This window comes from Vombatus ursinus, unplaced genomic scaffold, assembly GCF_900497805.2.
Source record: "Vombatus ursinus unplaced genomic scaffold, bare-nosed wombat genome assembly UNPS02012515.1, whole genome shotgun sequence".
In the NCBI taxonomy this organism is placed as follows: Eukaryota; Metazoa; Chordata; class Mammalia; order Diprotodontia; family Vombatidae; genus Vombatus; species Vombatus ursinus.
In genome coordinates, this window is record NW_020952293.1 from 1797386 (window position 1) to 1818263 (window position 20878).

At 39.5% G+C, this 20878-nt stretch overlaps 1 protein-coding gene across 1 annotated transcript in view; it reads left to right on the forward strand.

Annotated features, from left to right (window-relative positions):
- The window catches only part of HYDIN (HYDIN axonemal central pair apparatus protein), a 470364-nt gene that overhangs the window by 205104 nt on the left and 244382 nt on the right, over positions 1-20878 (forward strand). Inside the window, exons 17-18 of the mRNA XM_027857914.1 lie at positions 4082-4246; positions 6229-6381. Coding sequence (XP_027713715.1) covers positions 4082-4246; positions 6229-6381 — 318 coding nt within the window. The remainder of the gene's footprint in view (positions 1-4081; positions 4247-6228; positions 6382-20878) is intronic.

Sequence of the window (20878 nt, forward strand, 5' to 3'; positions counted from 1 at the left end):
GTCATGGAGAAGCAAAGCTTCCCTGAGCAGTAACCACCAAGCTGGAACCCAAGTCCCCACCCTCCAGCCCCAGCCCCAGTGCCCTCTTGATAAGTATGCAAGATTGCCTCTGGGAAAGAGAAGATGTGCAAAGGACACAAGAACTGTCTTCAGATTTTTTAAGGGCTATCATGGTGCCGTGGAAAGAGTGCTTGATTTGGAGTCAGCAAAACCTGTGTTCAAATCCTGATTCTGCCTGATGCTTACTTACCCCCAGTGTGACTTTGGGCAAGTCTGGTAACCTCAGATTCCTTACCTGTCAAATGAGGGGGTTGGCTCAGATGACCTCTAAGGGACCTTACAGCCCCAAATCTATGGTGTTACGAACATATGGAAAAGAAATTCGATTTCTTCTGTGTAGCACTAGAACAGGAAAAAAACAAAACTCAAATAAACTAAGAATGACGAATGGAACTTACAGTAGAAGAGATTTCAGCATAATATAAAGAAGTTCCCAGTAATTAGAGTTTTCTAATAATGGAATCGGAAGTTTTCAAGGGAATGTATTTCCTGCCGTAAGAAGTACTCAAACAGAGATATTATTGAAGAGCTTATTAGGCTGGCAGGGAGATTGGGCAGTTAATCAGCAGGTTTTTACTGTAGAATGGTGAGATTGAATACAGGGAGACAAATTAAGCAGCTATTGTAATAGTCCAAGGTATGAGAGGGAATATCCCAAGACATACCAAAACAGACCCTCTCTGCTGATTATTCGCGTGGGCAGAAATGATACTGCCTGAGGGAAGCCAACACTTTTGCCAAAGATTACAAAGTCTCAGGTGGGAACCAAAGGGACACAACTTGTGTATTCCCCTGTGTTGTTCATTAAAGTTAAGGGACACAGAAGAGGAAAACTGAGCTGGATAAGAAGGGCATATTTGAGAATGAAATTTGGACTTCTGGGGCACAGTTTTAAAGGTTATAGACTCCTGGCTACCAATGGAGTTTACCTAAGAAAAGCTGGCAAGACAGGGAGGTGGTGCTGTGAATTAACACTGAACCTGGAGTCAGGAAGACTTGAGTTCAAATCCTGACTCAGGGGTGTACCCTGTGTGACCCTGGGTGATTCATTTAACCTCTGAGTGTCTCAGTTTCCTAATGTGTAAAATGGGGACAATAATAGTACCTACCTCTCATGAAGTTGTTGTGAAGGTAAAGTAAAAGAATGTTTATAAAGTGCTTTGCAAGCTAGTGTTGTACATGTTTAATCAGAAGGACTTTGAATTAAGGCAAATATGAGTGAAGGAGAAAACTGCCTCTGAATAGTCATCTCTATATCGTAGAGAATAGCTATAACGAGGGAAGAAGAATGGACATGCAGAATTGTGAAGAAGGCTACATTCAAGAAGGAACTATATGACCTCAAAACAACCAGAATATGGCCTTGGTTTAAAAAAAAAGCAATATGGGTAAAAGATGGTAGAGGTGGCATTGTATATCGAGAAGGTTTTGCACGTCAAAAGTCCAGGAACCAGTATGGAGAAGTCTAGAGAGAAAGCGTTGGGTAAAGATCAATGGAACTGTAATGACTTATAGGCTCAGGCTTCCTCTCCCACTGAGGGGACCTGGCTTTAAACTCCTCACCAGGTTAGGATAGGAGGCTCCCTGGGGGAGCCTGGCCCCAAATAGAGGGGTCGGCTTCTTCTAGCCCTCTGTGGTTCACTAACAACCCAGCTCAAGCACCCCTCCTGCAGGAAATCTGTCATGGTTCCCCCAGCTGCTAACTCCTCCCATTCACTCGAGACTCCTTCTACCTCTTCCAAGAAGTGAAAGGGAGAGTTAGCAGAGTCCCATACACACACTCAGAAAAGAGTAAGAAATGAGGAAGAGTTGTTTCTCCCTTTAAGGTCCTCTAGGTGGGCAGTTCTTGCTGCTCAGTGGCTGATCCTATTTGATATTCTGCTGCCCTGAAGGGTGCACCAACCAGAAGCTTCCTTTATCAAGGGGCTCACTGGAAAAATCCAAAGCAAAGCCCTATCCCTATTCATGCTCCTTGGGATGACTCTTGTTACTAACTGCTAGACAGAAGCACTTTTGTCATCTGAGTATATCCAATAGGGGATAAACCATCTGCAGTCTAGACTGACAGAAGAAATCTTTAAGTTCAGGAAAACAGATTATGAGCCTGGCACAGAGGCTTGATATGGTGGGCATGGGAGACTTATTTATCCAGCTATCTAGAGCTCTTTCTCTGCCAAAAGTCGAGCAGCTAATAATCTCTTGCCTCACCTTAATGATAATCTCACCCTTTAATGGAGCATTCTCTTCCAGATCTGATTGTCACAGGAATATTGTGAGTTTGTGACTGAAAAGTAGAGGAGCTCCAGAGCACCTTAGATTTAAAGAAAGAAAACTTCAAAGGATTCAGAAGAGAGATAGGTAGGATCTCGTGGACTAACCTTCTTCAAGACAAGTTAGATTAAGAAGCAGAGAAGAATATTAAGAATGAAATTCTGAAGACATAAAGGGAAACAATGAGGAAGGGAAATAGGAAATGCTGGAAGAGGAGGGATGTGGATGCACAATAGCCTCCTCAATTAATGTAGATTGTTAGAAAGTTTATGTAGGGAAGATTGAAACAGTGGGAAGTCACAGAAAATGACTATGTAAAGGTAGCGCGGTCCTATAAAACTAGTGTCAGAAGTGTGAAAACAAAATGAGCTGAAGATGGGGGATGAAGCTAAGTTTAACAGAAAGAATTATTTAAGCTGCATTATAGTAATAGGAGGAAAGGGAAGAGGAAGAGAGGGGAAGGGAATAAGTATTTTAAAGTGCCTACTATGTGCCCGAAACTGTGCTAAGCATTTGATAAATAGCATTTTATTTGATCCTCTCAAGAGCCTTGGAAAGTGGGTACTCTTATTGTTTTCATTTACAGTTGAGGAAACGGAGGAAGATAGAGGTAAGTGACTTGTCCAGGGTCACATAGCTAGTAAGTGTCTTAGGCAGGATTTGAATTCACATTTTCCTGATTCCATGTCTAGCACTGCTTTCCACCAGCTGCTTGGGTTGGGTGGGATGATGATAACTCACAAGAGAGAAGGAAAAGCTATGCAATTCTTAGTTTACTTCTATTTTCTCCGGCAAGGAGAATGTTCTTTGCCCTGGAAATGATAGACACTCAAGTAAGGAAGTTAGAGGACATCCAATTGTTCTTGATCAATCTAATCATAAAAACTTTAGCAAATGAGATGACTGAGTCACAGACATATTTGAAAGATCTTGGAAAACAAGAGAGATATCACGGAAGATCAAATATTGTGCCTATTTAAAGAAAGAAAAAGCAATAGAACAATTCTGCCAATTACAGGCCAGTGAACTTGACTTCAATTCCTGGGGAAATTCTAGAACAGATCATTGAAGAGATGATTAGTGAACACCTAGAAAAAGCAAGGTAGTTTAACAAGGGGCAGCATGGCTTCATCATGGGGACGTCATATCAGACTCTCGTCCTTTCCCTTCTTTTGACAGCATTACTAAATTAGTACATTGAGGGCACACAGTAGGTATCATTTACCTAGACTTTAGCAAAACAATTGTTACTATTTTATGCTATTTTTGCAGAAAAGACAGTGAAATGTGAATTAGATGATAATACAATTAGATGGATTGGGAATTGGTGGAATGGCCAAACTCAAAGAGAAGGTGTTGATGGTTCCATGTCAGCTTGGTAGATCCTCTCCAATGAGTGCACAAAGGACCTGAGCTTGGCCCAATATTGTTTAACATTTTTATCTGTGACTTGATAGAGGCATAAAAGATGTGTTTATCAAATTTGCAGTTGACACAAAGCTAGGAGAATTAGTTCTCATGATGGATAGATAGTAGGGTCAGCATCCAAAAAATCTTGACAGGCTCCTATGTCCTATGAAGAGTATCTCAGGACTATATGGAGTGTCTCAAATGTCTTAGTGCCATTTTAAGCTTTAATAGTTTTTGGATGTTCTATCTTTCAAAAACTTTTAATAATAATATTTATGTCCATTGATTATTAAGCTTGTACTTAATTATCTTTTGGGTTTTCTCCCTCTTCCCCCTCTAGGAATACGAGGATACACCTACTGTACTTTTTTCTAGCCCAAACCCATGTGGGATTATCAACCCCCACAGCACAGTGGAGTTATGGGTGATCTTGGAGACTCAGATCCTTGGACAATACGAGGGCACAGTTTACATTGCCGTCTTTGGGAGCAAGGACCCCCCATTGGTGAGAATGCTGAAAAGTGACCAAACATTGTTCTGCCCCGGCACAGGGGTGCAGTTAGAGCTTGCCATGCTATTGGCCGCACCCATCATTCAAGTTCTTATCTTCCAGCTTCTTGCAGTTGTAAAGTTTTTTGTTTGAGCGGCAGAGTGAGAAAAATGCCATTCTGAGGCCTCTGCTAAGAACAAATACTCCTGTCTGCAGGTGGGCAGAAAAGAGGTTTACATTCTCTTCACGTGTATAATCACTAGAATCACATTCACTAAACAATTTTCTAGGTTCTCTGGGTTCCATACTTTCCCTTGTGCTGACAGCTTGCTGCATGTGTAATGCAGGGCACTCCATCTCTTGGTTTTTTCATATGTAAAGTGCAGGGAGGTTGGAGCCAATGACCATTTACATCCCTTTCAGCTCTACGACTGAGTCAGATACTGACCTGAGCAAGGGCCGTGATAACTGTTATCCATAACCCCCTGGCTTAACCTTCACTTACAAAGGTCTAGCTATCAGTTTACATTTTCTACAAGTGACCGTGTTTGCTGAGAGTCAGGAAAATCACCTAGCGATTTCACTTGTTGAATGTTAGATGCCACAGAAGCTATCTCACTTATGAATCAGTTAGGTCTTCAGCATCCCAAATGGAAGCCAGAAAAGAGACAGATTTTCTCCCCCAACAGTCAAAGCTATTCATACCTATTTAAATGATTTGACTCCATTTCCGAATGCACTTAGACAGTGCTGTTCATAGCATTAAGCTTTCTCTTCTTTGGATAACATTTTACTGTTACCTTTTATGTTCATTTGCCTAAAAGCCTCAAAGATATAGATGTTAACTGATTCAGCAAATCCCTCAGCCTTACATGTCTGAACAATCTACTAAAAATCCTGCCATATATCCAAGAACTCAAAAAAAAATCAGTAACCTACTCTTCAGAAAGATTCTATTCTTTCTGGTGCTACTATTTTCTCGAGAGATCTATATGGTTAACCTTAGTCAGTTTATAAGTCAAACTAACAACCCAGATGGTTGCTGGGCACTAGCCCTTGAGATATACTCAGCTATTCCAAGGAGAGTTATCTCTACCTTTGATTCTTTTGGAACTAGGGCATGTGTGCCTGGGGTTTTTCAATTCATCTTTCCCTGTTTTAAAGTCTCCCATTCATATTTAGAATTAGCAAGTGAAGGAGGAGCAGGTATTGTTCTCAATGCTGTTGAAGAATATTGCCTGCTTGTATGTGGAACGATCATGTGTTATTGTGGAAAGAACAGTTGATTCAGTGGAAAGAGAAGGAGCCAGAAGCCTGGTCATGCCACTGACTGAGTGGTGTCAGGAAATTCAAATGGACAGGGAATTTTTGAGCACCTCTTGTGTGACATGCAAAGACCAAATAGTCCTCACCCTCGAGGAGTTTATACTCTGCTGGGCATAAACAACTTGTACGATGCATTTACAGAATGATCCAAGGGTAAGGGGAAGCGCTAGCATCCGACAGGCTCTGTAGGCGCGGGTCCCTAAGTTGTGCTTTGAAAGGAAACAGAGATTTTATAGAGGGAATGAGAGGAGAGAGAACGTTCTAGTCAATGGGGAATGGGAAGGAGGCCAGTGTGCTTGGACCGAAGATGCAATGTAATGTGTTATTGGTCTGGGGAGAGAGGTGGGAGCCAGACTGTGAGAGGCTCTAAATGGCAGATGGAGGAGCTTTTATGTTATCCTAGTGGCAACAGAGCATTCACAGAAGCTTCTTGAATAGGAAGTTAACATAAACCAGGGAAAGCAACCACTGTCCTCCCAAGACACTTGGTCAGCCACAGAATCCAGGCCTGGGTGGGCCTGAATCAGGATGCCAATACCAGCAGGAAGGGATGGAGGTCCTCATTACTCTCTTGAATTATGATTTCTGGTACAGGAATGAGAAGAATTTACTATCTTGATTAAAATGATAGGTCAGTTTTCTCTCTGTTCTTTCCCTGTCTTGGGATGCAGAGTGTCCACTTAAAGAGCATTGGAGAAGGCCCTGTAGTCAATGTGTTTCCTGACAGAATTGATTTTGGCAACATCTATGTCCTGAAGGATACATCCAAGACACTCCATCTATCCAATCAATCTTTCATTACTGCCTTCTTTACTGCGTGTTTGGTGAGTATATGATGGAACCATGGAAACACTGCTTTGGAAATTCCGATGCTACCCAACATATCTTGGGAAAACAATGGCCAAAAGGTAATTACATTTGCACAATGTTTCAACCATCAAATACGGCCTCTTTCCACATTTTCTTTTTTATTATAATCCTTCTGTTGCTCTAATGCCTGTAAGATGCATTATGATGTAAAGGAAGGCACTGGGCCTAGAGTCAAGTGGGGACTTATTTTTAAGTTAAGCGTCTGTAAAATAATTTCGTATCTATAGAATAGCTCAGAAGTCAACTAGTTCTTTTTTTCTAAATGTATTCCTTAATTTTTAAAATGTTTTTAATTGTTTAAACAAAATTTCAATATACAAGCAACAAAAAGAATTGGATGTGAACCCATAGTTTGGTTTTTAGAAGTATATATTACATTGAACAAAGTAGTGACCCAACTATGCTTTTTGTTGGCATCTCTTTCTTAACTTTTTTATTATTTTCTGTGTATTTTAAAATGTTCTATTGATGCTCTTTTTTCTTGCATCTCAATTACTACACACTCCTTCCCCTCCCAACAAATAAGTTAATTCAAGTAAAACAAAGAAACACATTGGCCATGTCTGAAAAATCTTAAGTCTCATTCTGTAGCCTTAGCTCACCACCTTCCTGCCAAGAGACAGGGAGCCTGTATAAACACTACATGGTGCAGACAAGCAGGGCAGATGGAACTGTCAGGTCAAGAAACCTACTGAGCATGCTTTGGCAAATGGGTCCTCTCTTCTTTTTGTGGGCTGGGACTCCTCTAGGAGTTACTCCCCTCAAGAGAATGGATTTTCAGAGGAGAGGGGAACAAATATCTGTTGTCCCTTTGATATTTACTCTTGTTCCACCCCTGCTCCCTGTCCCTCTATCTGCCCTCCCCTCACCCCCAGCTTGCACGTACAAGGAATATTTGGTCTAGAAGATTATTGCTTTCTCCCTCAAACAAAATATTATCTCAATGCTTGGGTCCTTGAATTTCCAGCCATAAGCTCTCTCTCTGGAAGTGCAAACTTGTACAAACCTGAATGAAGACTTTAGATCTCCTTACCTGGTTGGCTGTCTCCATACCCAATCTCATGTGTACAATGTGAGACAAATGTAACTGACACAGGCAAGCTCACTGTCTTTTTTATTCAGTTCCCCAAAGCACAACACAGCCCTCAAACTGTTAAATATGGTACCATTCTAAGCTATGGCTGCTTATATGGGGGACTGGGGGTGAGAAGGGAGAAAAAGCTGTGGCTACTCATTTCCCTCTACTTTGAGTGTGTCTTGGTGGGTTGACCTCAAGATATTTTGTATGTGTGTAGTACTTTGAATGAAGTTTCTCTTTTTTTTCTATTTCCTCTTCTTGGGTTTTGTTAGCGAGATACAGAGACCAATGATATGAGGGCATTATTTTATATCCTGCTACTTTATTGATGTTATTATTTCAATTAATTTTGGTTGATCTCTGGGGCTCTCTAAGTAAATCATTTGGTTTATCACATGCGAATGGTATTAATTTTGTTTCTTTTTTACCTATGCTCATTGCCTCAATTTCTGGGTTTTTTATATTATTACTTTCTCTAGCATTTCTAGAACCATATCAAATAATAGTGATACCAATGGATGTTCTTGCTTTACTACTGATCTTATTGGATAGGTCTCTAGAGTGTCTCCATTACAGATAATGCTAGTTTTGGATTTGCTAGTTATTGATACTGTTTACCATATTATGGGGAGATCCATTTATTCCCAAGCTTTTTTTTACTGCTTTTTTTGTTTGTTTTTTGATGAGGCAATCAGAGTTAAGTGACTTGCCTAGGGTCACACAGCTAGTAAGGATCATGTGTCTGAGGCTAGATTTGAACTCAGGTCCTCCTGACTCCAGGGCTGATATTTTATCAACTGCACCACCTAGTTGCCCCTTTTAGTGTTTTTTTTTTAAATAGGAATAAGTCTATTTTGTCAAAAACTTTTTCCTTATCTATTTGTATAATCATGAGATTTTTATTGTCTTATTATTATTATGGGAAATTATGTTAGTAGTTTTCCTAACATTGAACCAACTTCTTATTCCTAATATAAATCCCATCTTGTCAGAGTGATTAATCTTTTGGCTATGTTGCTATAGTCACTTTGCTAATATTTTCTTCAATATTATTGCATTAATATTCATTAGGAAACGCAATGGTCTGTGGTGTTTTTTTTCCCTCTGCTTTAACTCTCTTTGGCTTAGGTAGTGGGACCATATTTATCTCATAGAAGGAGGTTGTTAGGATGCTTTTTTCTCTATTTTTGTGAACAATTTATGTAATATTGGGGGTAATTTTTGGAATCAAGAATCACAGAATTTGAGAGTTGAGGGGACTTCAATAACCATCTAGTTTGACTCATGCATGAAAGGAATCCACATCATAACACAGCTGACAAATAATCATCTACCCTCTGCTTGAAGACCTCCAAGGAGAAGGAACCCATTCCTTTTTTTTGTTATTGTTATTTTTCTATAGTCAAGGAAAACAAATTCTCTAATTGGTTATGTTCAAAAAATGTAAATCTCTTTCTGCACATTGAGTCAGTCACTGTTCTGTCAGAAGGTGCATAGCATTCTTCATTATTGGTCCTTTGAAATTGTGGTTGGGTATTAGGTTGATGAAAGTTGTCAAGTCTTTCAAAGTTGTTTGCCTTTATAGTGTTGCTATTGTATTAATTGTTCTCCAGGTTCTGCTGACTTCTTTCTACATCAGTTCATACAACTCTTCCCATGTTTCTCTAAAACTGTCCCCTTCATAATTTCTTATAGCACAGTTACAGTCATTTGCCATAATTTGTTCAGCTATTCCTCAATTGATGGCTTTAATTCCCAGCTCTTTATCACCACAAAAGAAGTGCTATTCATATTTTTATATGTATAGGTTCTTTTCTTCTTGCTTTGATCTCTGTGGTACATACACATAGTCGTGGTATTACTGAAACCCATCCCACCCCATTCCCCCATAAGCAGCCCTTCCAATTCTGCATTACTCTAAATGTTAGGATGTTTTCCTGATATCAAGTCTAACTTTAACTTTTTGCAACTTTCACTCATGGTTTCTGGTTCTTCTCTCTGGGGTCAAAAAGAATAAGTCAAATGTTTCTTCCACATGACAGCCCTTTGAATATTTTAGGATAGCCATCATGTCTTCTTTTCTTTAGACCCAATGTCCTCATATGACAGGGAGTCAATCCCTTCCCCATCATAGTTACTCTTCTCTAGACATTCCCTAGTTTATCAATGTTCATCTTAAATTGTACCATGCTAAACTGAATGTGAGATTCCAATCCAGTCATTCTTAAATCATCCAATCTCATCCAGTTTTCTGATACAATTCTTTTAAAAAAATAAATCTGATTAATTAAGTTTTTCAATCAACTAATCAATCAACAAGTATTTATTGAAGACCTACTCTGTGCCAAGTTATGCTAAATGCTGGAGATATAAAATAAAAATGAAGTAATCCCTGCCCTCGAGGAACATAAATTCTACCAGGAGAGAAATATATACATATACAGTCAAATACAAGATAGATACAGAACAGATATAAAGTCATTTTGTCAAAAAAGCTACAAGAAACTGGAAGAGAATGGCAACCAAAATGTCGTATAGAAGGTTGTATTTGAGCTCAATCTTGCAGGATACTATCAGTTCCAAGAGGCAGAGGTGAGGAGAGACTATGCTCCAGGGAAGGTGGCAGCCAGTGCAGAAACAAAACGATGGGAAAGGAAGTGTGTGAAGAACAGTAAGAAGTCCGGCTTAACTCTACCCTAGCATGAATGAAGGGGAGTAATGTGTAACAAGACTGGAAAGTCAGATAGTGCCCAACTGGAAAGGGCTTTAAATACCAAGCAGATATTTATCCTAGAGGTATTAGAGAGTCACTGGAGTTTACTGACATGGTTAGGAATAACATGGTCAGACCTACACTCTAGGAAAACCTGTTGGCAGCTGAGTGGAAGCTAGATTGGAGTGGGAAGAGCCTGGAGGCAGTGAGGCCAAAATAAAGTGCTTTGGGGGTGGGTGGGGATAATGAGTTCTGTTTTAGACATCTATATGCCTCGGGTGCACTCCCTTCTCACCTCTTACTTTTCCCAAGATTCAGTTCAAATCTCAACCCTGCAGGGGCCTTATCCTGCCCCCCTAGATTTAGTGCCTTCCCTCTACTCTTCAAATTCAAATGGTTTATCTATTTTATTATCTTTTTTCATAAAACCATCTTTTAATTTGATTTAATTTTTACTTTCAATTTTATTAATATTTCTTTTGATTTTCAGGATTTCTATTTTGGTGTGTGACTGGAAATTTTTAATTTGTTCTTTTTCTAGTTGTTTGTAGTTGCATGCCTAATTCATTGTTCTGCTTTTTCTCTTTTTTATGAATGTAAATATTTAGAGATATAAATTTTGCCCTAAGTGCTACTTTGGCTGCATCACACAAATTTTAGTGTGTTGTCTTGTAGTCATTATCTTTAGTAAAATTATTGATTGTTTCTATGATTTGTTCTTTGATCTGCTCATTCTTTAGGATTAAATTATTTAGTTTCCAATTAAGTTTTAATCTATTCTTCCAAGGTCCTTTATTGAATGTAATTTAAATTATATTGTGTTCTTAAAAGGGTGCATTTATTTTTCTGCTCTTCTGTATTTATTTGTGAGCTTTTTATTCCTTAATACATGGTCAATTTTTGTGAAGGTGCCATGTACAGCTGAGAAAAAGACCTTTCTATTCCCCTTCAGTTTTCTCCAGAGGTCCATCATATCTAACTTTTCTCAAATTCTATTGATCTCCCTAACTTCCTTCTAATTTATTTTATGGTTAGATTTATCTAGTTCTGAGAGGGATGAATTGAGATTCCCTGTTAGCATAGTTTCACTGTCTATTTCCTTCCCTCTATTCTTTATAAATCTTGTATATGCCTAGTTATTTACATGTTATATTCTCCATTAGAATCTGAACTCTTTGAGGGAAGGAACTCTTTTTGCTTTTCTTAGTAGCTCCAGTTCTTAATATAGTACTTGGCAAGTAGTAAACACTTAATAAATAGTTGTTAACCCACTGACTGATATGTTGAGTTTGGAATGCCTTTGAGACATCTAATTCAAAATGTCTATTATAAGCCAATCCTGAATAAGACTTAATCCAAAAGTCAATAAACCCCCATGAACCACAAATACAATTAAAAAACTACTTTACCAGTTAGTGTTTAAAAGAATATAGTTTATAAAAATACAAAGTTCATATAAAGCACCTGGCACAGTAAAGATTCTGACACCAACTTCCTCTAGACTGGGACTTCAAGCGATAAGGAAGCAAAATGGCTTCCCTGCAGAGGACCAATCCAGCCTCCATAAAACAAGTATTGTATGCAGGACTGAAACTTAGGAGAGAGCTTAGGGCCTAACATATAGATTTGGGAGTTGTCTACATAGAATTGATTATTAAATCCATGGGAACTGATTGGATCATTGAGTGAGTGTAGGAAAAGAAAAAAAATGGGATCTGGAACAGAATGATGGGGAACACTCAAAGTTAGGGGGTATAACAGAGGTGATCTCCAAATATGACTGAGGTAGATTTGGAGAAGTAGGTCATGGAAGTTGAATAGATTGAGGAACTGGGATTTAGTGTATTTGAGGGACCATCAGTATATATATCTATATATATCTATATCTATCTATCTATCTATCTATCTATCTATCTATCTATATATATATATATATATATATATATATATATATATATAGAGGTCCCCTAGTATGGAGGCAGAATATGAGGAGGAGAGAAAGTCTGTGAGCCAGGTACTAAACTCATTGTGAAAGGAAAGAGAATGTCCTGGGAGTCAAAGATAAAATCCACTATGATTTGGATTGGGTGATAAATTTGAGTAGGGTGAACCTCAGAGGAGGTGAGGTTGCTTAGTGAAGGTGGTAGAAGGAATGTCTGGAAGTGGAAATGAGGTAGGAAGGAATATTCTGATTTTATTACCACAACCAGCACATGAGGGGTTTGAGAAAAAGAGGAGCAGGGACTAGAAAGAATGGAGAGGGAAGTGGTACCTTTAGGAGAGAGCCTGGTCTCTGTAAGGGCCAAAAGATGGAAGGAATGAGAAAGAAAGAGGGTTAAGATGAAAGGAAATTTGTTCATTATGGAGCATGTATTCCAGAGAGTAGATAGATCAGGATTGGTAAATCGGAGTGAGGAGGAGGGCTGAGGTAGAGAAGCCCCTTCCTTGAGGAAGATGCCATGAGTCAGGATTGGGGAGTGGGATCCGTACGTCAGTTAGCCAGGAGTTCAGAATCACTGGTTTTTTGCTGACTTTCCTGGAGAATCATGCCTGTATCGATAGTTATAGAAAAAGTATGCTACCCAGAAATCTTCTAAATGTCTGAAAGAGGCAAGAAATTGCCATCATTACACATTAACTTATAGTACCATGTATTACCAAAATACCCAATTCAAACCTATTCTTACAGAAAGCATTAATTGGGAATTGTGGTAGATAAGAGTTCTCTTCCTTTCTGAGCATAGTGCTCATTCAGTATTAAGGACAGAAGCTGCTAGGTGGGTGGTTCATGGAGTGGTAGACTTACGTCAGAAAGACCTGAATTCAAATCCTGCTTTGGACACTTACTAGCTGTGTGAGCTTGGGCAAGTCAATCTGTTTTCATATCTGTAAAATGGATATAAAAATAGTTTCTACCTCCCTGGATTGTTGAGAGGATCAAATGAGATAATATTTGCTAAGCTCTTTGCAAACCTTAAAGCATGACCTAAAAGGCTAGCTATTATTACAATGATGGACGATACTTATTGAATTAAATGGAATCATTTGTTCTTTCTTCGGAACGAGGGAGGAAAGGCAAGATTATAGTCCTTATTTTTGGTAATTAGAGTAATCAATACAGTTGCCAGGAATGTTTGGTTCCCTTTTTCTTGTTTGAGTCCTTGCTGGGAGGGGTCATTCTACCTCCTTTTTCATTTTATGTGAATATTAACCCTTCTTGGATGCAGCCCAACCCATCAGCCAGTCTGGAACACCAGGTCCTGTCATTCAGCCTTGACATAGCAGTAATTACAGAGCCTGGAAGAAATATCTGTTTGTTAGTGGCTGGGGTATTAGGAAGTGGGGAGCTGAAAGTCTACTCTCACAGGGATTTTGTGAGGATAAATCAGTCTGGAAAGCACTTTAAGCTTTTCAAAAAAAGTGCTATATAAATATTGTTTAGTGGGGCGAGAGGGATTTACTGTACATCCACATCCCCAGAGACTTGCTGCCCTGGATGATTTGTTTATTTTCCTATTACAAGCATACCCAGCTGGGGTTCCTGGGCTCAGGGCCTCCTAATTTGGTGCTTCTATTAACTACTGATACTGGAGCACTATTGCGTGAATTGGAACAGAGAGTCTCCTTTGATCTGGACATTGGAGCCACATTTTTGTTGTTGGCCATTCCTCTCAGCTCTTTCCCAGGTTGATGTGGATTTAAACAAGAATGCCCACCACAATTCAGTGTGGTCCTGGGGCTTCAGGGAGATGGACCCATATGTTAGAATGCCAAGAGACAGCCTAGAGAGAGCCTCTCAGCAAGAAATGTACAAGTAATGCTGAATGTTCTTCTTACCTGGAAAGAACCACAACCAGAAAATTCTCAGTGAGCTGGAGGCAACAATGGTCAATATCATTTTGTCCAGACAGACTTCGTTATTGGTCTGTAAGATTTATGTCTGCTTTTTATGAATGTTCCATACTAAGTTGAGTTCATTTCTCTGCACTTAGTAAGTAGAAATATACATATATACTACATGCATACATATGTATGTATAATACACACACACATCCATATATATAGACACAAGTCCATATATATGGTATTTAATTTCTCTTTTGCTCTGGTTCATTATCCTTATGGATACTGAAGTCTTAGGTTCTTGAAAGTCAGTGGTTCCTTGGGCCATAGCCAAACATCAAGAGATGCTGACCATACAACGTTCTATTCAGTGACCAGACAGGGACTAACACGTTCTGTATGCAACTTACACAGGACCTGCAATGTCTCACAAACCAGTTAACTATCCATTTTTTGAGGAATGATTACAGTGGAGAATACATTCACCTTCTTAGACATTCACTCCTTGTTCCCATACTCGGTGACATGGCATGGCATAGATAAATTCTGGGGCACCCACCTCCCCTTCAGACCGTCTGTCAATGTCCTTCTTAGGTTCATTGCAAAAGGATTGGCTTAACTGTTCCGAGACTTTTATGGCATATCATGTCCTCTCTAAGATGTGGCTTTCCATCCACCCATTTATGCTCCTGATTTATCTGATAACGCCTAATATTTGCCTTTAATTTCAGAAGAGACTCATGAGAACTGGTAAATGTACAAAAAGACAGCAGTTAGCTGCTACTAGCTTAGTCTGATTAATTCCATCTTTTGGGTTTGATCACCTGATAAGACTATGTAATTGACTATGGAATGTAGACTTGTTGAGGTACTAAAGAGTGACATGAGCATAACTAAAAAAATCCTAAAAAGATCCTGGAAAAATGGATACAGGTCACAAAGAAATATAATTTAAGCAGCTTAGTGGCTCAGTGGATAGAATTCTAGAGTTGGAGTCAGAAAGACCTGAATTCAAATCCTGCCTCTGGCACTTATTAGATATTTGACCCTGGGCAAGTCACTTCACCTCATCTGCCTTGGTTTCCTTATCTGCAAAATAAGGATAATATTATAGTACTCACTTCCTAGAGTTGTTGTGAGGATAAAATGGGATAATTGTAAGACATTTTGCATACCTTGAAACACTACATAAATACTAGCTATTATTATTAGAACCAACTGAGCCATTTAATTGTTTTATTTGTCATCAAAGTTACTAGGGATTACAACCTTCACCTAACTGTACTTTTTAGATACCTTTGGAAATGTAAGGGATGTATTACCAGTGATAGTCTAATCACCGATAAGTCAATTATACCCTACTCCAGTGTTATAGTGTTGGACAATTTGTGTTTTAACTAATGAATAATTCATTTTGGTTACATAAATGAGAGAAAAATGAATTACTTAAGGACTTCAGGATTATTTTATTAGTATAGACTCAGCCCTAATAATGATGTAAGGTTACTGTGGAAGGTTACTGACTTGTTTTGATAAGAGTAACCTCAAAGGTAACTAAACTTGTTATCATTATCTACCTTTAAATTAGCAAAGAAATGACTTTGGGGAAGGTCTAGATTATTAACCCACTTCCCAAAGTGCCCTCAGGAGAAGAAGATAGCCTTCTAGAAATTGCTCCAGATGATTACAGTTAGCTAGGTGGGATGGGGGTGTGAAGGGGAAAAAGCAATATGGATTTTTAAAAACTCAGAACCATATATGTATATATGCATATATTTAACATATTTGCACATCTTCTTTGTAACATCTTTTCTCCTAAGATGTCATAATTCCTTCCAAGATCCAGCTTGATGTGCTGATGCTAATTATACTTTCCTTGCTTTCTTTTCTTGGTCCTTTGTAAAATATCATAATGGAGGAGTTGACTTGTAAATATGAATATGTATTTAAAATTAGCACTCTGTCTTATGAAATCTAAGTGAAAATTGTTCCATTCTGTGATCCTTACAAAAGTTTCATAATATAGTAAGCCATAACTGGATGTTAACAAAAGTTGGCTGAAGGCTGAAAAGCTGTCAAGAGACAAGGATGAAGAGGAGAGAGCCTGCAGACAAACTCAACCTCGGTTCTCTAGAACCCAGAAATGGCAGCTGACGGAGGCAGCCACAGAGCAGTGAAGAGTTTCTGGGCCAAGCCAGTAACTACAAGAAGGCAAACCGACTGTAGCAGAGTGGCCATGATGAGAAAAGGAAGAATTACTAGTCTCCTGGTTGAGTTCTTGGTCCCTGTGGAAGAATCCCTAGACCATTCCAAGTTTTAGGTCCAAGTAGTAGAGCCCTTCTCAAACCAACAAGAACTGGGGCCAAAGAGCAGCAAAAGAGTTAGCCACGAGCTATCTGACCTGTACTGAGAGGTTCAGCAGCCAGGATAAGGAGGTGATAATGCCCCTCTGCACTCCACTCTAGCCAGACCACATCGGGAATGCTGTGCTCAGTTCTATAGAAGTAGAGGCGAGTTGGCCTCACTCTCTTAAGGTCCCTTTCAGCTCTAAGACCCATGATCATTTCATACTTATCTGGTTTCTTCTTCTTTTTCTTTTTTGGCAAGGCAGTTGGGGTTAAATGACTTGCCCCGGGTCACACAGCTAATAAGTGTCAAGTGTCTGGTCTGAGGTGGGATTTGAACACAGGTCCTCCTGACTCCAAGGCCAGTGCTCTATCCACTGTGCCATCTAGCTAAGCCTATCTGCTTTCTTTTTGATAGGCTCCACCAAGAAATAATTCTGTCTACAATTCTGAAGTGAAAATTAATGAAGCCTATGTGTAATATAAGTACTTAGACTATAATGCTATAGTCTGATATTAAACATTACATTTATAGAGCAGTTTCAAAGCTTTCATTTATGCTTATAACATCCCTGTGGGATAGATGAGGCAAGAATTATTATCCTCATTATGCAAGTGAGTCTACCAAGGCCCAGGGAGTGAAATCATAACATGGTAACAGACTTGGGATTAACACCCAGCCAGGACTCCTGGGTTAGAGTCGATGCCCCTTCCAATTAAGCTCCTACAAGGCAGAAACTAAGCATCACTAGTTAGCTTATTTTGTATGGTGCCTAGGCCACTGCCCCACTGCCATTCATATAGGAACTTATAACCACCCCCATCCCTCCCACTCCCCTGCCCATTAGTCTTTTTTGGAATAAGGGAGAGGGAGTCATTTCTTCATTATTAAAGTCTCTGGAAGAGACTTTGCTAGTAACAGGGAACAGGAAATGAATAAAATCAGCCCATGGGCTTAACCATAGGCATCTTTTCCTTTATTGAATGAAAGCAAGGGGATCTCTAAAATGGGCTGAACTCTTCTAGAACCATCCTGTATGACTTCTTCCAGCAATGTCTGTCTGTGGTATAGATCTCACCCCTTTCTTACGGCAATGTTTCTTCATGACAGGCAACTGTGAGCCTCCTCCCCTGCTAAAGAAAGGCCTCCCTCCCTCTGACAAGCTAAACTTAAGATGCACAGCCTAACCAGGATAAACCAATTGTTGTCCGCACCAAAGGCAGGGAGACTTCGAATGAAGTCTGAGGAACGGTGATGGGTCAACAGCCTCGCTGGACTCCTACTGGCAGCTCCAACAACTGAATAAGATTAGTTTGAATAGAAATGTCCAAGTGAGAGGCAAGTTATTGGGTTCTTTGTCCTTGGAGCTACCCAGAATTTAAAAGGAAGCCATCTTGGCATTTCTTCACCTTTTGCCAGCCTCTCCATCTTCATTCAGCACATGCCTCATGTTAATTGCCTTTGACGAATTGCTTTTTCTATTTTGTTATCTCCCCAGTCGGTCTGTGGTTCAGACAGAAAGCTTAGGGGAAGTCAGATTTAAATAAAACCCTTCCTTTGTGGACCAGGGCTTCCTTAAATCTCCCTTGGTAGAAACCAGGAAGCTCTTCCAGGCTTTTAACACTGAATGGCAGCATTCGCGTAAAGAACTCAGTTAAAGAAGACTTGCTGAGTTCAAATCCCACCTCAGATATTTAATTTTATTTAAGCCTCTCTGTGCTTCAGTTTCTTCCTCTGTAAAATGAGAGGGTTGAACTTAGTCTGAAAGATCCCTTCCAATTCTAAATTTTTGATCCTATGGTTATCTCCACTTTCTGATTCACTCAATGGATTTGTCTTCTCAGTGATTCTGTTACTGTTAGCATCATCACCATTATCAAAATCATCAGCTAAGCACTTGCTTGTGCATCATGTGAGCTGAGCATGAATGAATGAAAAAATATTTAAGTACCTATTATGTGCAGAGCACTATGCTACATGCTGGAGGTACAAATAGAAAAGCAAGACAGCCACTTCTTTCAAGTTCACGTTTCTAATGGGCAGATGACACGTAGAAGAGGTTTCAGTTAACGTATATAAGAGGTTTGACTTGCTATTCAGATGAGAAAGATGAGCGCTCCTCAGGTTACAGTGGCAAATCAGATGGTTTCACACCTCCTTTAGTGGTATTTCCATCAATAAAACCTTATCTATTGTTGACATTACCATTTGACAGTGCTAAGGAGTTTAATAGAGAGAACTTTCCTTTCTGGGTTTTTAACAGCTTTGGCTCCTGAGGATTTGGCAGCTGAATCATCTGTAAAGGCCGTTACCAGGCTCACCTTGACAATGGCGCAGAGGTTTGGTAGCAAGACCAGTAAGATTCTGAGAAGTTGCACAATATCCGGGGATTTAGAGCTAACATGCCCACCTGGGGCACTTGATCTGGCCATTGGTGTTCTGTTGGTCATGGTGGGTTGGCGTTCATAAAGAGCTGCTCACCTCCCTGGGTTCTGGGACTACTGGGCTGGAAGCAGTGCTAGAGCTCTGAGGGGGACCCTGCTATCCCCTATAGTTCTTGGCCTATAGGACCACACAGGTGAAGATAAATAAGCCAATGAATTAGATGAGTTCTCTACATTTTGTGAAAGTAAAAAGAGAAGGGACATTTAGTGGGGGCAATGAGCGAAGGAGGAATTGTGAAAGTCACTTACTAGCTGTTTGTTGGCAAATAAATCACTTCACCATTCTGGGCCCCAATTTCCCTATTTAGCAAATGGAAAAAGGTAGACTAGATGTTCTCTAAGATTTCTTCCGGCTTTGACATTCTGCAGTTTTAATATTTGCTGCAAGTTAACATTATATTGTAATGTAATGGCCATGCTCTTGTAATGACCGAATCTTATTTCTGCCCTGGCAAAACTAGTAATGCAGCCATTATCTGAATATATATATGATATGATGAAGGGCAGTAGTAAGCTGCTGTGTGTGAGCCTTTTGATTGCAGAGGCAGGATAATATCATAAATGGTATAATAAGCCATCAAAACCATGGCTGAATGGATGCTGGCTTTGAAAGCCCAGTTCACATAGATCTATTCTCGTCACCATCCAATTTCTAGTTATTCTCCTTGCTACCAAAATACAAAAAAGGTAAGGAGGAACAAATGGGGATCCAGAGACTCAGAACAGTTAGAAAAAACAGAGACACATGACTGCTGAAATGGAAAGTAACCATAAAAGAGAAAGAAATTGGGACTGTTCACATCCCTTCAGAAGTTTTTTCAACTTCACTTGTCTGAAACCTTGATAAGACTGATCAAGCTCCCTTGGGTTAGCCTCTGCCTGCTCTGGGATATCTCAGATCTTCAGCAGAGTCTTTTTTCCAGTTCCTCATTTCCAACTTGTAGTGACTCAGTTTAGAGATGAGAGACGTGTGGATAGATACAGGAACATTTAGACAAAATGGGATAGAAGAGGGGAGGAGGCAGGTGATAGGGAGCTGAGCATAGAAACCTCACTGATTCTATTTTCTGTTACTTATTCTGGTCGATTGAGGAACTTTGTTATCTACTGGAATAATAATACAAGAAGAAAGAGACCATTTCTGACTCTGAAGTTTTCTTTCCTATTATTGTTTACTCTCATTTCTCTGAAGAAGACTTTTTGTGAATTTCAATTGGAAGATGAGTTGTTTTCAGATACACATTTTTATCTTTTTTGGGTTTCACAATCATTAACACACACAATAGCAAATCTATCAGCTTATTCACACTCTGTGTTATTGTGTCTGTGTTTTTTAGATGTGCAAACAAACAATAGCATGCATCCCTGAATCCCAAATAAGTATTCAAAATAATCCAGTGAGAAAACTTGTAATAACATTGTCAGTTTCATCTTGGGAATGGTGAGCTTCAATTTGGGAAGTATGCTGATGTGTGATGGTACTTTCTATACTTTCACGCTCAGGCAGGAGAAGTCAGTCAGCAATTTTTTACTGAGTAGCTACCTTGTACAGAGTACTAGAATAATTGATGCATGTCATTTATCGTAGGGTTGAGGGAAAGAGGATGTTTCGATGTGGTTCCCAGTAGACATCATGATGCATGGGAGTGTTGTCCTTGATACTGGAGATTAGGTGGGTACAATACTGTTCTTAGAGTCAGGAAGATCTGTTTCAGACACTCACTAGCTTTGTGACACTGGGTAAATCACTGAAGCTCTGGCTCAGTTTTCCTCAACTTTATGTGAGGATAATACCTCTCAGGGTTGCTGTGAGGATGAAATGAGATGAACATTTGTAAGAGCACTTTGCCAATCTTAAAGCGTTATGTAAATGCTGGATGTTATTTTTATTATTTGTATCCCCAGTGCCTAGCAAAGTGTTTCGCACATATCAGACATTTAATCAATACTTATTGACTGATTGGTTGTTGATGGGTCTAGATCTAAAACAAGGGCTTTGCTAAAAGAAGTCAATGGGCAAGAGTGGG